The 23,333-nt window shown below is 29.3% G+C and overlaps 1 protein-coding gene across 2 annotated transcripts in view; it reads left to right on the top strand.

The window, feature by feature from the left end:
• LOC106685432 (uncharacterized) overlaps nt 1-23,333 on the top strand; it is a 195,182-nt gene that overhangs the window by 159,600 nt on the left and 12,249 nt on the right. For both annotated transcript variants that reach the window (XM_024358893.2, XM_014428091.2), the window contains one exon: nt 4,322-4,374. In XM_024358893.2, coding sequence (XP_024214661.1) covers nt 4,360-4,374 — 15 coding nt within the window. In that variant the 5' untranslated portion in view covers nt 4,322-4,359. The remainder of the gene's footprint in view (nt 1-4,321; nt 4,375-23,333) is intronic.

The following is a 23,333-nucleotide window of genomic DNA, read 5'->3' as shown; positions in this document are numbered from 1 at the left end:
CTTGGAGTAGGCCGTAATGAATACTACCTTGGTGCTGCTAGGGTTAACTTCGAAAAAGAAATATTTTGATTTACTCTTTTAACACATAACCACACAAAATACAAAATTATCTACAGCTTGAATGTTATGTGGTACGTGAAGTATAAATAATTTCCAAAATTCCAAAATATTATTTGCTAATACATAAGAAATATACTTTGGCCAAAGGCACATTTATCCTAACTATGAATCAATAGCCTGTATTTACCTCTAGCTAATCTTGGCCATAAGGTCTGGTCATGGCTATAAAAATATACAGTTCATTACTCTTAAAATTTAAGTATCAGAGAACCAATGTTTATTGACCGATTTCAAAGTACATTTCCTTACAAATGACAAGTATCCAGTTTTCCCGAAACTAAATATACTTCACGTAAGATACAGAAGTATAAAACGAAACGTAACGAGGAGGAAATAAACACTAGTTGCACGTAATTAAAAGTACAAGATATAATTATCAAGCGTTAATTAATATCATGCGTATCTGATGGGTAATTGCTATTCCCAATTGCGTCATGGCATGATATCTCACACAGACACCGCATTTCCTCTTTTTACCATATGACCTACTTTGGATTGATGTTAATAAATCCAATTAATTAATACATAATTTATTTATTAATTTTATTCATATATTTCTCACTTTAATTTGAATTATTTGATTAACATGGTTTCTTTCCGAGTTAATTTACTTTTGCCGATAATTCAGTTTATGTCCTAAACTAAACATGCCAAATAATTATTTTAATTAAAAACGATAAATTAATATGATTTAAATACCGTTATTTATTGATAATAAAATTTTGTTAATTTCTTAAAAAATTGAATTTATTAAAAAATAAATTTCAATGAAAAAAACCAAACTTTAGGTATGTTTGATTTTCGGATTTTTTGGTAGAGCTCACAATTATGAAAGAGATGTAAATACGAAATAATTCTAAGAATGCACATACCCAAAAATATTTGAAAATGATATATTTAGCAACGATATACAATGTGAAATTTGATTTTTTATTGCTCGTTGCCGAGTTACTTAAAAAACATGAAAATATCATATAAAAAATATTAAGATTATCTAAGTAAAATAAAATTCCAAACAACCACTTTCAACGAAAGTTTAATTATGTTTAATTTACGGATCTAAGTCTGATTCAAAGATTTTATAGAAAATTATAAAAGAGATATTAGTACGAGATAATCTTGGGGATTTGTACATATACATATACACAGATCATGAAATATTTGCTGATTGGTCATATTTTGCAACGAGACGAAATGTGTTATTTTTTATATTTTCATTTATATTTTCGTTTAGACGCCTAAACAAACATAATAAAATATTTCTAACACGCTCTTCTCTGTGTCACCCATATCTGGGTGACGGGGATCTCAGAAAAGTATTAAGTCAGCTGAGATTGAGTTGGGTACGGTCATGTGAATGATGGATATATAAGCTGTATGGAATCATTCATGAAATCAACAGACATTCATCATTATCGAAATGGAGATCATATTAGAAAAGTGGATATTTTATAACGAATTATAAGAAATATTGAAAAATAAATATCTTATGTTTAACTTTTCAAGTCTTTTCAATAGTATTAGCAGTTATTTTTATAATATGATTTATTGTCGAATCCACTATCGTTAAGAAAGAGACTCAACCATTAAACACTATTCCAGACTCAAAATTCGAGGTTAAGCCGGAGGCCTGAAATAAAAAAGAAACTTCTAAGCATTTAAGTACTTATGAGCTTCTTGCTAATAATAGAATTTAGGGTAAATGATATAATTTTGAATCTCAGCTATAAGTTTGTACTGAAATGTGCAACTGGAATTTGTACTGATTGAGGATATAAGCCGAAACCTAGGACTTTTTTTTAAAAAATTAAAATTAGTGAAATTGTTTTTCCTTTAAATTTCCACGAATTTATATTAGCCATAAATATATTTTATATATTATCATCATATATTACACAGCACTTATAGATCCACAAAGGGATTCGTTGAACTAAAGAAGAAAAAAAAATTAATTTTGGAAAAAATAATGAATTTTCCAATATGAAACTTTACAGGTGCAACCGTATTTCATACCCACTAGGAAGTCGTTACACCACGTTTCATAACCATCATCATTACAAGATCCGGTAATATTATAGATAATCCTTATTTAAAATCGTATCTAAACCTCACCGACTTAATATTGAAGGGGAACCCTCAAGTCTATATTTAAAAATGAAGATTCCGTTGTGAGCAATAAATTTAACTTAACGTTTTTAACTGAGTTTTTACTGTAGGTCGAGTCATAAGATCTTTCATTATTCGACTAATTAGGTAGTTCACTGCAGAAAGTGGTGATTATAACTTTTGATTAAAATGTAAAAAGAACTAAAACATAATTCATGTTGAATAATTATATAATAATAAAAATTGAGCAACAAAAAAAACACTGTTGTGCCCCGATGGTCTTGATATAATATTGGCGAATTTTAAAGATGTTTCGATAGCTTACATTTTATAGGGTGTCCACGCTGTATTCAGTTACCTTTTCATGACAACTTTATAAAGGAACAGTTTGTTATACTTGTTTTAAATTATCTATACTTTTTCATACATAAAAATAAATTTGTTTTATTGTATTGTAATATTAATTTATATTTTTAAACAAGAAAAACACCCGTTAAAACATGAAAAATAAAGTTAGAAAAAACAACAAAGAACCTTTGTTTATCATCACGCTGCTGAATAATTCACAAATATATTGCATCAACTAAACAAACTCTTAAGATCCTACGCAAAATTTTAAAGAGGCTTCCTCTTTGTTTGCACTGGTATCTCCTTAGCCTTGCCCTTTTTGTACCACTTAAGAGATCGGACAAACAAACTAATGGTTAATGAATATTCAATGTTTACAATTGATCAGCCATTTTTTTATTTTATGATTTTATAAATACACATTGAAAAAGTTTCTGTAGTTCTCTGGAAACAATTTACGTATGTCTTTACTTTTTACCATCTATTCTTCCTTAATATTGTCATTTTACATACATCTTTTATCATGCCTAGACGAAACTGTAAAAAGTAATTTAATAATTCAGACCTTTCTTTCATGTAAATGTATTCTAATATTATAAATAAAAAAACTATTCTAAGCTGCTACTATAGGTAAGTAGAGTTGATAATTCATACGTAAAAACGATGTATAAATGTATTACATTTAAATTATAAATGCATATAATTTAAATTCATGTTGCTATAATCACATTAACACATAAGACACAATTAACGAAACTAGTAAGAAACATATAAATAAACAGACTAACTACCTGCTGAAAAGAAAATTTAGACTGGAAAAATCAAATATCTCATACTAACCCTTCTACGACACTTATTAGCTATGTAGAAATGATTAGTAACCACACAATTGTAATTAACGTTGTTATTTATTAATTTAAACCAACTTTACGTATATTTTAGTGCCTAATAATTATTTCATAATAGATCATAAATAAGAAAACAAGAAAAGTTTCTTTCTTTATAACGAAAATTATGAAATTAAAAACTAAGGATTGCTCTAAACATTACTTAAATATTTAGGGCACAAATAATTAATGCTAAGAATGTTTAAATTACTCTTTTATGAAATAAAAAGAACAAGTATTTAAAAGGCATTACAGATGCTCATATTTGTTCATTAGGCAAAACCGCAACACGGGTCAGTTATGAGGTATGGTTGTCAAGCGCCTAAGAGCATTAACAAATAATTTTAATTATTATTGAATTAATTTGCGAATTTATTGTTTTAAATTTATATTAATGATTTAATATGTCAATTTTTAACAGTTTTATTTCAAAACAGAAAGTTACATACATATTTAAAATAGCTTTTGTATTTGAAATTATCATTTTTATTTAATAAACTTTTATGCGAATACGAAAATTAATCTTTAAATTTTATAATAAAGCAATCTACATAAATATGCTTATTTTTTTAAATGACAGATAACAAGGAAGTCTGGTGTTTCTGATTACGCGCGCTACCTGGTGGAGGTTTGTTTAAGTTAGTAGTGTCACACAAAGTTCATAGATAGCGCTTGCTTCTCATTCTGCTTATATTCTGTCACCTTAGCTCAGTTGAACTCAAATAATCTTTTTTTTCTGCTGCTAATGTTTAAATTTAACAACTTAATAAATATATAATAATATATTTTATAAAATATATTATATTATAAAATATAATATTAAAACACAATAAATAAACTAATGAGTATTTTTTTTCTAGATATTCATCGAAGTTGCTGCAGCACTACTGATTCAAATATGTACCACATAGAGGTAAGTTTTGAAATAATATAAATATTCCTGAAATATATTTATTTTCATAAATTTTTAATTAAAAATATGGTTAAAAATTTTTCTGTTCTTTAACTGAAGATCATATAAATATAAGAAGAAAATAGACTGTCAGCATTTAAGTATTACATCACTTTCTTACACACCATTTGTTATATATTAATCACTTAAGTAAATGCTGTATTGAATTATGGAATTGTTTTTAATTTTTATCGTAAATAATTTGGTTTTTAAATATTATTAAAATTAATTAAGGAAGAATCTTTTGGATCACATTAAACCCACATTTAGTATAAAGCTATCTAATTATTAAAATAAACAACTATTTTATTCTATTGTACAATTTACATGCCTCTTTTGTACATACTCCACATTTCTGCACAGTTTTTGTCAAACCTTAATGTGGTTCAAAAGGTTTGTTATTAATCAATTTAACTATTATTTATTAATTAAAAGTAAATCCCACAAAAAACGACAGTCCATGGCAATTTTAGATATTAGTTTCTTAATAAACTATAGCTAATTTTTACCCATTCTGTGCTGATAATATATAAATAATTAATTTTTAAAGAACATTGTATTTATTTCATCATTGAAATATCTGCTTGAAATTATATATACTATATATTATAAAAACAGTAAATTCATTCATTATTTTTATTTGGATTATTGTTTATTTATTTACATTATGGTAATACGGGAAAATGTGATGAAATTTGCAGTGACATATAACAGTATGTTTTTCTTTTAGGATAATATTATATGTGGGTAAGAAAGAATGATTAGTTTTATCATCCCCATACATGGAAGCCATATGTAAATTATATTTCTTTACTCAATATTTATCTCATATAAGCAGGTTACTGCTTTAATATAAATTTATCGTAACCAGTTCTATTCGAATTACACGTACAATAAATTAAAATTAAAGTCTACTACGATCAAAAGGACACATAAGCTATCATTTATAATTCCAAAAGATATGTGATAATTAATGCAAAAGAGGGCTCAGATGGGATTTCTCTACAGAGACACGCCATCTCCCGGAATTAATCACCTCTACATATGAGGATACCTCCATGATCAATATTTCTATATAATTTATCTCAATATCTATAAAGGATTAAATTTAAATCAATCGCTGAGAGGATGTCCATAATTCATGCCCCTTTTTACGTAGATAAATTTATTTATATGGGTATTATTACCTAAAAATAATAGAAAAACATATAGATACTTTTTTTATTATTTATCGATTTTAAGAAACTTAAAAATAATTATAAGTATCTTAGAAGGGAATGCTTCAAAGACTTTAATTTATTCTCTCCTCTAAAGAATTTTTTTCTTAGTTAAAAAAAGTTCAAAGACTTTCCACTTATGGAACATAAGTACTTGTTTATTGTCACATTTGTTTCTTATATTGATTTTGTTATAGATTTATTTCTTTATTTATATAACACCTGTTAAAAGTGTTGATGGTATACTCGATTTTCTAACAAAAAATTATGTAATGAAGCATGAAAGGAATGATCGAGAGTAATACCTAATGACTCCTCTTTCTAAATTAAACCTACAATTAACAGTAAGGCAAGAAATCCTTCATTCGGTTTCGGTCAACTGTGTACGAATGATATGTATGGTCGTATACGCAATCTTGAAATTGCTTGCATTGGGTCCATTTGTCTTATTCACTTGTTGAGATGTGAAAATCAATATGTATAGTAATGTTCCTAAGGTAGCGTGGGGGTTTGGATACAGTCCTAAACGTGTGTAAGTGGAAAATCTGATGTTTATGTAAGTACATATTTGTTTGTCCTGCACGCATGTGAAGTGTAGGTCCGAAAGGGTTTGATTGGGTATTTGTTTAAAGTTTTAGTTATAAATGATAGCTTTGATTAAGAGTATTTTTTTTTCGTATGTTGATTCTGTGTCAGTCTTCGGTTCGAGTCAAGCCTAGGTATTGTACTGAATCTGCCTGCGGAATTCCAACATTCTTGTGGTAAATTTGAGGTTAGCTTCTTCTAGAATAGCTAATATGTGTGTTCACATTTTTCTTGGTCATATGAAGAAAATGATGTTCTGGATCACGACCAGAAATTACGCATAACTTAATAGGAACTCTATATTGAAAACTGTCCCTTTAACTCTTTTCATCAGGTCTGGAAAGCATTATGTGAATCTGGAGATGGAATTTAGAAACATTTAAATTATATATTTTGTTGGTTAAAATAAAAAAAAAAACTATCCATTGTGATGAAGCCCCGCTCGGAGTCCTAATTGAAAGTTTTGGGTCATTGGATGCTTGAATGTTATCGATAAGACCGATCGTAGATAGCATGTCAAATACTTGTCATCACAAGGCTGCACCGGAAATTGAATCTTTTCACCATCAGTTCCTCTCAGACCATAGTGAACGCAGAATACACACAATAACTTCTAGAGTGACAGTTTTAGTGTCTACTCAGTTCAAGTACTATTTATTAGGGTTTAACAGCCACCACGGAATTTAATATAATTATTATTCATTAAATAGGTATTGTTTAGTCTTTTATCTTTATAATTGAACTCAAATTGAAATTTAGATACTGTAAATTGTTATTTATTAATTCCTCAGGAAACTTTACAGACTTGGAGCTCACGATACAATTGTTCAAAGGACAAACGTAAATATTCTTAATCGATAGACTTTGTCGGGTACAACTAGTATCTGCAAGTCTTGCTATCTGAAGTGGGTTCATGGGTTCTAAAAAAAATTTGGACTCAAATTGGTCGAATTTTGAAATTCCATCCAATCGAAACATAAACATTTCGAATTTATAAAAAAGTTAAATTAAACCCAGTAGGTTATAAGCCGTAGAGGAAACGTAATCGGGTGCGTATTCAAAATTGAGGTGCTCAAACACATTCAACGTAACCATAAACTTATTCGGTGATTCATAACTTTAAAACTACCTACAATACTAAATACTTAAATAGCTCATAAATTTTGTAAAATATGAGCTTAATCAGAACTCATTACATTCAATAGTTTTCGAAATATTGTTTTTCCAAAAGCAACATTGCATTCCAAATAAGGAAAAAGTACGACAGCTAGGAAGCAAAAAAGGTAGTTATCTCACCCCAATTTTTTATTACTTTAATGAAAACTATGTATAATTACTAGTAAAAATCTATGAGTCTGCCAAGTATAGGTAGGGGGAATAAAAAATGGCGGCTGTTTCAAAACCTTAAAAAAACATTAATTTTTCATTCGGAGCTCTATAACTTAAAAACCAACAACAACACTAGAAAATTTAAAAGAACATTATTTAAAGAAGGGTAAATTTGCTGAAATATTAGCCCTAAAATAGCTATTTTCGTCCAATATTCTCGAGATATAATTTTTAAAAAAGCAAAATTTCTTTAAAATCTACTGAAAGATTAGTAGTTAGTAAATTTATTTTGAGAAATCTATATCTCAGGAACTATGTGACGTACAGATGTCTATTAGCACTCAAATTAAAGCTAGTTTATAGGACTATAAAGAAGTTTAAGACCTTTACCTTCGTAGGAATAGTAGTTTTCATGATATTTGCTCAGATAAATTAATTTATAGTTGTCCAGACAATAAGTTTGATTTATAAAAAACTTCATATCAGAAACCATTGGACGTACAGATGTCTGCCAGCAATAAAATTAAAGCTAGTTAAATTTACTACAAAATAGTTTATTACGTTTATCGTTGTAGGTGTAGTTTTTTAAGTTAGATGATATTTGACAAAATAAACTCACAAAATGTTAATTTCTAGTTTTTCGTATAAAATGTTGGAAAAAATATATCTCTAGATCCATATGCCTGCCAACACTAGAAATAAAGGAAATTTGACTTTCTATACAGTAGTTTATGACACTTATCTTCGTAGGGGTAGTAGTTTTTATGATATTCACATATAAATATAAATTTGGCAAATGAAAATTTGTCCGAACAACTATAAATCAATTTATTTTAGAAAAGTTCATGTAAACTATAACTCCTACGAAGATAAACATCATAAACTAATTTATAGCTCATTAAACTAGCTTTAATTTGAGTGCTAATAGACATCTGTACGTCAAATGGCTTTTGAGATTTAAAATTTTTCAAAATACATTCACTAACTACTGCTCTTTCTGTACGTCCCATACAGCATTTTTATGAAATGTTGCTTTTTAAAAAGCTATATCTCGAAAACTATTTAATGTAAATAGCTCTATTAGAGCACATATTTTAGCAAATTTCCTCTTCTTTAAATGACATTCTCTCAGGTTTCTTGTGTTGTTCCTACTTTTTAAGATAAAGGACTCCGAATGAAATTTTATCGCTTTGAAACAGCCGCCATTTCTTATTTCCCCTACCTATACTTGGCAGACTCATCAGTTTTGACTTGTAATTATACATAGTTTTCGTTAAAGTAATCAAAAATTCGGGTGAGATAACTGCTTTTTTTTCCTCTTGGGCTCTTGTACTAAATATTTTGTGAACATCTATTGACTAATATCCACAGTTTCCAGGATATTTCCACAGAAAAAAAAGAAAAACATCTTAAAACTACTTTATAACAAATTTACTTTATTTAAATTGAGTGCTCATAAGCATTTGCACGTCTAATTGGTCCCGATATTTAGTTTTTCATAAACCATAAGATTAGTTCACACAACTAAAATTAAACATTTTGCGAATATGTTTAGGTTAATATCATGAAAACTACCTATCATACGAAAATTAAATGTCATATAACACTTTAAATTACATTTAAATGGCTTCAATTTGAGTGCTAATATACATCTCCAAGTTTAATAGTTTCTGAGATATAACAACTGGAGCTCAACATTTTGTGAATTTATTTTTAAAAAAATATTACTAGTTGTATCCGATAAGAGATATTTATTAAGGATATAAGGAGATATATCTTTTTAGGAAAATAATCTATTAGCTTTTATCAATATTTTTTTAAATGTTTTTAACAACCATTGAACTAGTAACGGTGCGGGTTCGATTTTGACCTGTTTCAATTTTATTTCATAGCTGTCCCACAATATGAAACTTGATCATCCCACTCTGGTTATAATCGATTAACATCCCCAAGGTAACCTCCCTCTCTCCCTATTATAAATGACCTAGTAATAGATTCTTACGGGATTGAATTATTTTTATTTTATTACTCATTGGAACATCAGCAATACCCTCAAAAGATAGACCACAAGTAACTATTTTGACTGGGAAAGGCAATTAAAAATTTCCTCAATTGTAGACGTTTGTGAGAGCTAGTATATACCGTGAGCGTCTACTGCTTAAAACTTCTCAAATTTCGAATTATTTTTCGTTTCTACATCTTATATAGGCATGTGCACTATGTAAATATTAAAAATTAAGCCATCTATATTCTTATACAATATTCACTAATTATAATTGCTGGATATTAAAGGTTTGATCTATAAGTATATAAACAATTATATTTATTTTTTATTAATATAGTTGTTTGAGAGTGGTTTAGTTTCTTTTTAAAACAATTTGGATCTCTTTTCTCTCAACTTTATTCTTTTTTAACATCCGACGTTTCGACCTCTCAGGTCATTCTCAAGGATTCCTTATTCTGTCTTCATTCCTTTTTTTTCCCTTAAAATTCATTAATGCCGGCTAATTGCCTTTGTCCCAATAATTTCTTCTATTAAATTATTTCCTAAATTTAAAACTTTCAATAACCACTTTTATGTTCATTAACATTGTTAATGTTGGGGTTTGTTAATGAACATAAAAGTGGTTATTGAAAGTTTTAAATTTAGGAAATAATTTAATAGAAGAAATTATTGGGACAAAGGCAATTAGCCGGCATTAATGAATTTTAAGGGAAAAAAAAGGAATGAAGACAGAATAAGGAATCCTTGAGAATGACCTGAGAGGTCGAAACGTCGGATGTTAAAAAAGAATAAAGTTGAGAGAAAAGAGATCAAAATTGTTTTAAAAAGTATATAAATAATGTTAACATACAGTATATAACACTCAAAATAAAATTATACAGTTGAAAAAAACCAACCCACTAAGACTGTTCTATCATAAATTACTTATAAAATATATATTTCTATAAAAGGGTGATGATCCTCTTATCAACCCAATGCCAGCTGAGCCTCTAACAGTAAATTTATTTCTTTTCCGCTGGCGAAGAGGCTACCATATGGCCCATAGCTGGAACTTGGTACCGCTAGGAGACAGTCTCCAGCTTAGATCTTCCATCCTCTAGATTTATGTCCTCTAGAGTCTTCTCCATCCTTCAGCACCAGCTGCTACTGCGTATCTGAGAACGCTTATGACATTACTAATTGCCCTATCTCACTGTCAAAGCAGTTGCAAACATATTTCTAATTCCTCAAATTAAAAAAAAAAATTACATATTACAGAAAAGATTCAAACATAAAAAAAAATTTTATCGAGTTTAAACCATCTGCTACATTCGAGGGCGATAACTATCAAGGCTGTAAGTACTCAATTAAACCGTATGTAAATATTAGATAAAGAGGAATGAAATGAGAAAAATAAAAAATAAAACTGATGACGAAAATAATATAAAAAATGTATAGAAAATAACTAAAGTAAAGGGTTAAAAATAATATAAATCACCTTGAATACATTCATACTTATTAAAAAACACATGCTTATTTTTAAATAAAATAAAAGATATCTATCATCATATATAAAAATTTAATCACCTTTAAAAAATTTAATATTGTATTTTATAAACAAGGTTTAATAAATTTAAATTAAAATTCTGGAATAAAGACTCGAATTTTTTTTATTTTTCCCCCAGACACTCTAATAAATTAAATAATACAATCTGCACTACAGAGGAATTAGTAACGATATCGTGAAGAAACGTACTAAAATAAGTGATGTAATGTAAATTAACTTTTCAAATTATCAATTAGATAATCCATTGTGGACATAGAATGATTAAAAACTTATTTTATACCGTTTAATACACGACTATCATCATGGTCGTACTCAGAGGAGAGGCAAGAGGGATCAGCTGCCCTTCTAGGAGTGAAAAAAAAATGTAATAAAAATATTTTTTTATTTCAAGCAAATACAAGTTTTAATAACTAATAAAGGATTGTTATAATTACATATAATTTTCTTAAAATTTTGGTTTCATTTCCCTTTTCCGATCTATCGGATAATTATCACAACCTGACTGGGGCTCGTTTTCCCCGTAGTTTTGATCCAGAGTAATAATAATAATAATAATACTTTATTTATTCTGGGAAGAATCCCTCTAGAATAATACAGAGAAATCAATAGATGAGGGCTGAAGAGCCTCAGAGATACTTAAACAAAAAATTACCTATAAAATAATTATAGGTTACTTTCTCTCTTTTATCAGTTGAAGAATAAAAAAAAAAAAATGAATAAATAAAAAAGAGAAAATAAAACGATGTAAAAATAATTAAGAATTATATAATAGTTAACATACATATTTAAAATTATATTAATTTACAATTTTATGGGGTCTGAATGGATAAGAAATGATTGAACAGGCGGGATTTAAAGATCGGGAGGGTATTGGAGCGACGGATGTTGGAAGGAACGGAGTTCCATAATATTACATAATGGAGTACGACCTTGAATATCATAATAATGACATTGCTTTACTTAAAAGGACTACGTCCGATAGCACGTAGATCCTGTAGACACCACTTTATATCACCTTTTGTTTCTTTTTTACCAGTGAAACTAAATAACAATTTCTTTATTGGAAGGAAGTAAAAGTTCTTTAGTCGTTTTGACCAAATAAGTCCCATCGTTTTGCAAAGCTGATAGCCAAATATTTAATCAGTATGGGTCAATAAACTCCTGAATAATCATCATTTTACTCTATCTGTTCTAGTAGAGAAATCCTAAGTAACATATTACTATATACGATAAAAAATCTTCCAAACAATACGCCTAAATAGTCCAGAATAAAGGAAATTAATATTCTAAATGATTCCAAAAATATTGGCCAAATTGTATCCTAGTACCATTGTTTAACTTTCAAACCTTGATTAAACATTACACTAATGTATTTTTAAAACATCGAGAAGGCTCAACGAATATATGTTTATTATCAATTTATAAATTGACAATACATTTCACCAATTTTTTCTTACCTTCTTTTTATTATCAATATTTATGTATAACAGTATTAATATATACCTAATTATATAAACACGTAACTGGTGTCCTTCCTTTGCCATATGTCATTATAAGGTGCTGGGCTGGGTTCGCTGAAGGTGGGGGTTACAATATTGGCCCAGGAACATTTCATTTCAACATTAGAAACTAACGTACTATCCCGCCAACTAAAAGTTCTATTTTTGTGGGATAGAACCTACTCTTTATTTTTTTTCTACTATTAATAATTCAATATGAGCTGAAAACACATAAAACAAAACCCTTTCCCAACACTTTAAGATTTGTTAGAGCACAAAGTTTACCTGAAGTATAATATACTGTGGCGGATTTCTACCAAAATTTGCTAATTCAATACATTTTTTTATTCTTAATTAATTTGGTTTCAAACTGCATGGTTCAAAACGCCGTGGGTTTGACTCTAGCCTTGATCAGTCAAATTTATTTTGCGGTAATCTCCAGAAAATGATCCTTAAGATTCCAAATCTTTGGCTTCCGAGATCCTCCATAGGGAAGAAAGAATAAAAATAAAATTTTATTTTATAATTATATTTATGATACTTATAATTATATTTTATAATATTAAGATACTATAATTATGCTATATGGAAAAATTGTTAATTGGTTAAATATTGCGCCTACCAAAAAATGACCAAATATTAGATAGATGAAAACAACATCTGACTGATCTCAACAAATACTGATATCCAACTTAGAACTTATAAATGTGCATACAGAATTTTTATATTGGCAATTTTGTAACCAAAAACCAATGTTATGACAATTAGTTCACAACAGTCGCTTGATAATGCTAAGACATGAAATCGTGGGTCCATCTGAGACGGTTTCCAGGGGGTCTGCTTGGGGCGAAGAGCCCTCCTTCCCCCTCACAATGGCAAGGTCTTCGATATTTGCATTTGAAATTGCAGTCGTGTGTATCCCATGCCGTGATTGGCTCCCGTTACCACGGCTATTATACCATTATCGGGAAGAAGGCAAGATATTTATATTCGATTGTTCAGCTGTTTTATATCGGCAATGGTTGCCATTCCTGGAAAGCAGCAAAATCCTGTAGACTTTTTATCGCTACTGCAGGAGGAATTATAAACAGCAGTAAGTTCCCTTTCCGAGGCAATGAAGACTCTACGGGTCGATCTAACGTTCCTCTTGAGTTGTTATGAGAATCTTGATCTTTACAAGGCCACTGTGGAACGAGCGAAATAAGACAACAACTTAACATTGCAAACAACTTTAGTTTGATTGTTTGTTTTTGGTAGGAATTTGTTTTTAATTATTAAATATCAATAAAAATAATTGAGGGAAAATTATTTGGACTATATACATCCACAATCTTTATAATAAAATCATATAATAATAAACATTAATTTAAACAGTTTTTTAATATATATGCAAAATATTGGGAGCTAAGTGGCTCAGTGGTATGGCACTAACTCCAAGGACCTGGGTTTGAATCTGGCTGACGCAGATAATGATTTATTCTGTTACTATTGCCGTAAGTCTACCCTGTGGGTTCAGGGAGCCCAGAAACGGCCAAGTTTCTATATAGTGGGTTTTTGGAACCTTAACTGGAATACATTGAAAACAAAATTGACAAGCAAAAAGAATAAAAACAAATCTGATTACTATTAAATTATTACAATTATTAATTAATTTCATTTTAATTAAAATTAAATAAAAGTTTTTAGTTATAATTTATTTTTTTAACAACCCTTAATAACTTCCAAGGGAGTGGGTAGACTAGTGGTAAGGCACTATACTACTTTCTCCAAGAATCCGAGTTCAAATTCGGTTGTGGCATATAACTTTTTTCTTTTTCAGTTTCAATTAGTCAGTTCTGTGGGTTTGGTATCCCTCCGAGGGCCAACCAGCTAGGTATCCTTAATTGGTAATCCAATGGGTAAACATCTGGAGGTTGAATGTGATTCTGACGAAATCACCTCCTTGGACAATCGTTGGTCTAGTAACGGCACTCCCTTACAAAATACTGAACTCCTGACCCTTTATAGGTTGTAGCGGTACAGATTTATTTTTATGTTTTTTTAAATTACCTCCACTTCAAACTCTTTATTAAAACTATAATTTAAATTGAATTAAACATTAAATCGATTAATTAAAACTAAAACGTTAAATAGGATAAGTTAAAAATCGATACCTTATATGGTCAAAAAAGTCCATTTCACCTCTCATGTTATTACAGTATTGTATATTTTCATGTGCACAGCTCTTGGAATTAGATGATACAATTAATCCACAAATTCGTTTTCAATATTCTTAGCTGTCTAGGTCATTTTTTCGGATGCTTTATGTCTAATAAATTAAATTAACAAATTCTATACACAAGATTTTTTTTTTAATTTCAAAGCTGTTAAAATTATGTTTGTTAAAACCTTTTTTTTCTTTCTAACCTTCTAAAAATGTTTTTTTTTTTAATCTTTTAAAAATATTTTATTTTATACAGTTTTATTCTAAAAACTGTGGGTCTATGTAGTCCAAATGATTTTTTCTCTATTTATTATTACATATTATTGTATGTATTTAATCTTAGATATAATTACAGAAATATAATATGAATAAATATAATTAATTAATAATGAATTTATTATTGGTTGTTAAGTGAGTGATAAATCCTAACCATCTGAAAGAAAAAGGGAATATGCTATAGCATTTTTCTATACTAACACTTGACTAGTAGAAAAATGTTTTTTATATATATATATATATATGATCCATATCCATATATATGATGATATATAAGTATTATCCAATATATGATCCGGATCATGGGATCATCTAAGAACGCAATTTTATCAATTTAGTTGCAATTAAATTGTCAAAAGATTTTGGTTAATGATTTTTAATTATTTTTTGTCCTTAAATAATTGTATTTCGTACTAATATTACTAAACAATTATTAAAATTACAACTATTCTATCACTCGAGTATTTGTTTCAAAGAAGGTGGTCTATAAATTGGTTTCGATGCAGTCTCCTATGTACAATGATGTACGGCCTCCTCGTATAAGTGAGGATGTGCTTGTAATAAATAATTTGAACACCGTAAATGTAGAAAACCGAGATTATTTTGTTTGAATAGATGACTTATAAGTTAACTCTTCTATAGGGCATTCCTAAGTTGGATTACTTAATGGTAATATAAAATGAAAATATATCATTTCTCATTTGTTTATCCTAGAAATATCATTTAATGTGTAGAAGAATGGTCTATAAATCCTAAGATCGGCAGACAGCTGCCATATCCTTATGAAGGAAGATGCTCAGCTAGAAGGCTATAAGTTACCCCAACCCCACGGTTCGGCTCACATCAGTATTGTCTCAAAGAGGGAAGCCACCCCCGCACCGCCGCCTTTCATGCTACATTGGCTGGCTGGAGGGGTGCGTATCCTTCTCAGGATGTCTTGTAAGTGGTCCTGCCCGGTCATACTGCAGGAAATGACCTTCAATCCTTCAATGATAGTAGATGAAGTTATAATTTTATCATCCAACCAATGTTGATTCATCTTTTGATAAAGTACATATATCTCTAAAGAATGCAAGATAAAATTAACTTCGTTACAAAAATTACCAAAATACTGCCTCTAGGTCTTTGGATAACTCTGAAGCTGAAATTTCATAAATATTTTAATTTTACGTTTATTGTACGTCTTTGTTCATGAATTGGGTAAATTTCATTTAAAACACTATTTTTAGAATATAATTAATACTATGAAACGATTTTTTTTATTATATATATAATTTGAGCAGGATATAGAATATCCTTTAAAAACTTATCTTAGTTATTGTTTTAGTTTTATATAATTACTTTACAGTTTAATTTAAGTTAAATTATAGTTTTAATAGCGAGTTTGAAATGGCAGTGATTAAAAAAAAATTAAATTCTACCTCTACAGCCTCTAAAGGGTCAGGGGTGGCGTACTTTGTAAGAAATACTGTTACTTGACCAACGGTTGTACAAGGAGGTGATTTGGTCAGAATCACATTCTATCTCCAGATGTTTACCCATTAGTATTACCAATTAAGGACAACTAGCCAGTTGGACCTCGGAGGGCTCTTGAACCCAAAAAGCTGACTTACTGCTACAGTAAAACAGGAAAAAGTTATCTGCCACAACCCAATTTGAACTTGGATTCTTGTAGATAGTAGTACATTGCCTTACCACTGATCCATCCACTCCGTTGGAAGTTATTAAGGGTTGTAAAAAAACTCAATTATAATTAAAACATTTTAGTTTAATTTTAATTAAAATTAAATTAATTAATAATTTAATATTAATCAGATTTGTTTTCATTCTTTTGTTTGTTAAGTTTTTTTTTATTTTTCAATGCATTCCAAAAGAAAGAATTGGTCATTTGAGTATGGCTTCCTCCTTGTTTTCCTCATAATAGCTTGCAGCAGGGAGAATTAATTGAAAACATAAATGTTTAGTTACTATTTAATACCTTTCACAAGTAAAACAGTATCAATGAAGCCTTGAGATGCAAAAGGGTTGTTAGGGGGTAGAAAACATATTTGCTAGAAGCCTTTAACCTGTTGTTGAAAAATAATGTGAGGCAATGTTTATTAGAGAAATTTCTGGTTAATAATATATGAACTTTTAATAAAAGAATATGAAATGAATTATATACATAAAAATTATATTGTACACTTATAATATAAGTTTCGTTATGATCTCACTTATCTGTCATTAGGAAAAAATATTAAGACGGTTTTAACATCAAATGCGAAATTTTCAAAACCTTGTTAAAGTTTATTTATTTTTGTCGAAATAATTGTCGAAATCGAATCGTAATATTAAAAAGTGAAAAGTATAAATCTTAAACAAAAACATTTTATAAAATCGATGATGACCATTTTTGGAAGAATGTAGAATTTGCAAACAATCCTTTAAAAAACAAGAACAATAAACTTTATATATAATCGTATCACTTGTGCATGACGATGATCTAATTGTATTCTACGATTAGAATACATCAAATCCAGTACTCTTTAGTGATTATTTCAAATGTCCATCAAGGACAATCTTAAATATAAATTCACAACCTAACATCAAACTATTTAAAATTTGCGGGCTAGTCTGCCTTGTTTTTATGTAATTAGTCAAATTAACCTACTTATAACACTATTTCATATTAATATAAATAATTTTAATTGAAAATAATCTAAAAACTGATATCACTAACTTATGAACTACAAGTTGAATTATAACTCATTATAACACTGATAAGTGAGTGATATCAAGGTTTAGATTATTTTCAATTAAAATTATTTATATTTATAAGAAATAGTGAAATAAATAGGTTAGTTTGACTAATTATATTAGAGCTGGGTGGGCAGACGTGCCTGCAAATTTTTAATAGTTAGATGTCAGCCTGAGAATTAGTATTTAAGATGACCTTTGATTATATGACCAGGTTGGCTTAAACATTGGATATTGCAATAAAATCAATCAATAATATGATAAATAAAGACAGCTGAGGGAAGGGGGAATTGGATATAATTTATTTTAATTATATATTAATATATTTTTTTCAATAAATGGAAATTAACATAGTTTTTTTCAGAATTATATAAGTAAAATTTTCAACGTTAAACTTGTTTTTGTGACTGAGCTATTAGAAAATATCTCTTATACTCTACGTAAAACTTCATTGAAATTCTCAATCAAATTATTTTCATTCATAGAAAATAAGATCGTATTCAGAGATAAGAAACCATAGTTTTTTTAAAAAGATGTAAAACTGTTTATTTATGCACTCTTAAATATTTTCAAAGCATCTTTCAAAAAGGTTACTGACCCTGATCTAAAAAAAAAATACCTTCTGGTTATCAACAATAGCTCCAATGTCCACTCCAGGTACCAACAAACTTTATGGAACATATAACAAGTTAGTCATTCTTTTTTTTAAAATTCCTTCAACTGAAGATATCATCGAAATTCGATTCACCTCTCTTGAATGCCTTCATTAGTTGGGCCCGTAGATTTCTTTCTGACTGACATACATTGTCATAACGCCTACGTTATATTCTACCTCTCTTCAGGGAATAAAAAAATAAAAACTACCCAACATGGCATGACAAAAAACCAAACTAAGTTTTCTTGGAATTTTAATGGATTGAAAATATTTAATCACACGTGCCTTAATCCATAGAAGTAACTAACTACTATGAAAGTATTGTACCAAATCTAAAAAAAAAAGCCAATATGCTATTTCTTTAATTATTTTTAAATACAATAACTATGTTAAATCGTCACAAAAAATCAATACAAGCGTTACTCAAATTTAGGTATACAACTGTTTGTATCATTTATATTTTCAGTTTTGAAGGAGATTATTAAAATAATAACATACATAATAGTAATATGTTAAACTTTAAGTTAAATAGTAATTATAGGACCAGCATTTTACTTGATTAATTAGTCTATTTCTGAATTAGCTTAAAATAGTTAAAACTACTTAAACATTAAAACTCATCATTACCTAAAAAAAAAAATCAGATTTAAATTACTTTTTCTCAGGATCTTGGCCCATTGTCCTAAAAAAGGAGTAATTAAAACTTGGGAAATAATGTAAAATCCTTTCTGCAATTACTTTTTTTCTTTCGAGCTTCTGAAGCTAGGATATAAATAAAATTCGGTCACTGAAAGTTTTTTTTTTTTTATCATGTGAAAAATATTCATATTTTTACTATTTCAACTGAGAAATATCATATATTAAGTTGATACTGGCATTGAGCTGTCAAAGGAATTGAACCTGAATTATAATATAAATATCATATTTCAATAATGTTGTATTATGATTAAATAAACTTAGGTATATAAAATAGATGTTAAAACTCAGAAAGGTTCAATATGGAGTCTATTCCTCGTATATTAAATCATTCGGGACCCAATGAAAAAAAACATGGTTCGTATTCCTCCTAGACAACATGTCTTGGAACGTGAACAGACTCGTAGTGGACAACCAATATTTGGTATGAGAACCAATCGAGGAAAAGAACAATACTCATGAAACAAAGGCGGCCACCTAGCATTTCCGGTACCAGCGTCATAAAGCGTTACGCTTCGGTATGCTCTGCCTTATTGCTTAGCTGATCATATGCGATAGTTAAAAAGGAAGACATACCTTAAATTAACTATTTATTCTTACAAATGACATTTAAGCGGCTTCGCAAAGGAATTGGTATGCAATTTAAAAATTGCATGTTCACCCAAATTTTAACTTTGAACCATGTTAATAAAGAAAATTATTTGAGAAAGCTCCTTCAAGTGTAAACAATGAAAAGATGTTTCAATTAACAGAAGCCAGCTTAGACACAAACATGGCGGTTGGGTAGGGCTTGCTTTTGTGACACCGCAAACGGCTTAGTGAGACTTCGTTCATGTTGTGGTGAGAAGGGGAGACAAGGTACCCCAGTTTAGGATCCGTTTTGCGATATTTGCCAAGTCGCCGAAGTACCGTCTTTAAGTCTGCTAGGGTAAGGTTTTACGATGATGCACTGTATATTACCTCTAGTTCATGAGGTAACGAGAAAACATAAAATTCTACTAGCAAAAATAAGATATTGGTGGAGTCTAAAATATTACGAACATAATTTCATTTAAGTAAAAATCAGAAGCTTTTTTATTTTTTTATAAAATTTATTAAATATGTATTTATGTTGAAACAATTTATGGCACTTTTGAAATTTTGAAGAGACCAAGGAACTGAAAGTTTTCATTGCAAAAATAACAAATTTCAAAATTATAATTTAATTATTAAACCTACCATTTATAAAGGTCTATTAGTAATAGTATGTATATTACATATTATGGTTTAATTTTGAATAAATAAATAGGAAAGATATATTTGTTGTTGTTTTGAGGAAGATGAACTTTTTTTGGTTTTTCGTCTACTTCTTGCTGGGGTACTTTAATTTTTGAAACTATTTTTTATGAAACGCCTTAACAACTTATTTTCCATCACACAATTGTATCAAGTCAGACTCTTTGTGAAATAGCAATCATTTATGTGATATTTACATAAAACTTTGATTGTCTTTTTTTTCGAAGCAGCTGAATTAATTTTAATTTATTTCTATCTATTTAATTATGAAATATAGTCGGAAAAATTTGTGACCAGGAGAAAAAATGTTTTAAGTAACTTTTACACATCTTCATGATCGTGAATTTAAAAAAAAAGACATACTGTGATTCTGTAAACATTTAATAATTTGCCAATTTTGGTTTTTCCTCCTTCGTAACAAAAATCCTAAAAATGTTTGCTACCTTAAAATCAACAAATGAGACTCTGGAATATATGTTGCTAATAGCTTTTTTACATCTGTGCACAGAAATATCCTTCAGATGATTTACTTTGAGAATTTCGCTCAAGAGAAATAGAGTGAAGCTTGATGGGTCCAAATTAACAATTTCCATGCAATATATTCTTTTAACATTAGTAATTCGTTCATTCTCATCCTCATCATTCTCATAATTGTTGATTCTCAATCAGCTTTTTTTATGTTACAAATAAAATAATCTATAATGATATAGTGTATTTATTTTTTCGCAAAATAAATAAATTATCCTTCCAACATTAAGGCCATATGTTCACTGAATCTCAACTGATTTTTTCATAACATTTAAATAAAATTAAATATAATTAAACATGTAACTAAAATCTAAATGCCATTTTAGTACTGTCTGTGTGTAGATTTTATACACTGTCAAATCACATTGATCAAAGAACGCTTTTACTTGTATACACACTTAATATATTTGTTAATGAAGATAAAAATATGTATCGCTACAACCCATGAAGGTTCAGGGGTTCGGTCATAGTAAGGAAGTGCTGTTTCGTAAACAACGGTTATACAAGGAGGTTACTTGTTCGTGGTCACGCACAACTGCTTTATTTTTTCCCAATACCTTTATTGGGTATCCTTATACACGCTTTAAAAAAGCTTGGTGGCTCCTCAAATCCATAGGGTAGACTCACGGCTACAGTAAAGGAATAATAATTATCTGCCACATCCTGAATGGAACCCGAGTCCTTTGATTTAATAGCACAGTACCTTACCCATGGGTCAACCAGCTCTCCATGGTTGTAAATATCAATGTTGATTTATTATAATATAAAAAGTATTAGCAGCATAAGTTAATATAATTTTCATGAAATATATAAACAAATGTGGGGTCCCTCTGATGCAAAGCTTTAATCGAGAATATTCGTTATGGGTAGTACTTTCTTGTTTACCTCCTCACAAGAGTAACCGAACAGATCCGTCGATTCATCGGAGTTAATGCACATTCACGGTCCGTTAGTTATTAATCAGTTCTTCACAGCTGCGTCTCACAGTATCTAACATACACCAATACACCACTGAAAACATTTTATTTTAAAACCTCGGAGACCAATCAGTCGTTACACAAATTTAAAATAAAATATAATAAATAAATAAAAAAAATGTCAGGACGTGTTAAAACCCTGTTTTCCTGGTGAACAATATGTCCCACAGAAGAATAAAACAAGGTACAGATTGTTTTACCAGTCTACGAATAAAAAGTACGATATGATCTTTCGGACCTGACGGTTTGATCAGGAAAGAATTACTCGATAGTCATGTCCCTGCCATCAATCATAGCTGAGATGAACCGCTGATACAAAAAGGGTGTAAGATCTCTGATGACTGTATTACCAGGAAGATTAATAAGGTCCTGATGAAGGATAGGGAAAAAACACTGGGTCCGAGTTCTGTCGGGTGCGTTGAGGCTGAGGAATGGAAACCTAATATGGGGATTCCTGAGACTGCGGTCAGCACAGGCTCTTTGTTTTGTCCTTTGTCTGATTAGTTCCTGGGCGGTCTGCCCGAATGGGGATGGTTCCTCAGGCGGTAAGAATGAAAAATATTTTCTTTTCCAAGTATTCAATGACTGATTGAAATGGTTATGCAACATGGGTTGTATTGGCATAACGCCACTCCAATCCTGAAGTGACGTACCTGAAAATCTTAGAGAAAATTCACTTTGAATTATGTTTACAAATTTAAGGAAGTTGCTAATTTATAATCTTGATATATTATCAATTAATCATTTTTAAATTTAATTAGTTACATTACATATTCAGTTTGGTTTTTATTAGTATTGTGAAGAGAACAGAAAACTACGTGAAAAAGAAAAAAAAAACACGTCACTTTGGCTTTTATAAAGACAATTTTTTTTTTAATTATTTATTAATTGTAATTTACAACTGTACAAAATAATTCAATAGGTAAATATGTAGTATGTTTCATATACACTTGAAAATCTTGGGAAGGAACCACCCATCGGTGGTACTTCAAACATTAATTTAAATTAGAAGGTCCCGTGGCCATCTTCTTTTCAGACGCCTCGGAGGATTATCAAGGATTGTTAAGGATGAGTGAAAAGACTCATGTCTGCTTTGGGTCAAATCTGCAACGAATGGGATGTTAAGGTCTTTGTGAATGAGTTTATTTGAGACCCATTTTTATTCCAAGTAAGTCTCTTGTCAAGATGGAGTCCTAAGTATCGAATCTGTTCAACAGGCGTTAATAATCCAATTTTGGATCAAAGATTCCGATTGCTACAACACTTACTTGACAAACGCTCTAAACTTCCCATTCACTACAAAAAATTAGTATACACTACAATAATCAGACCAATTTGGACATATGGAATTGAGCTCTGGGGCTCCATCAAATTCTTCCCGCATCCAATCGTT

Source organism: Halyomorpha halys, unplaced genomic scaffold, assembly GCF_000696795.3.
Source record: "Halyomorpha halys isolate HHAL.00 unplaced genomic scaffold, Hhal_1.1 Scaffold692.1, whole genome shotgun sequence".
NCBI classification, from domain to species: Eukaryota; Metazoa; Arthropoda; class Insecta; order Hemiptera; family Pentatomidae; genus Halyomorpha; species Halyomorpha halys.
This window is presented reverse-complemented; position numbering and strand designations above follow the sequence as displayed.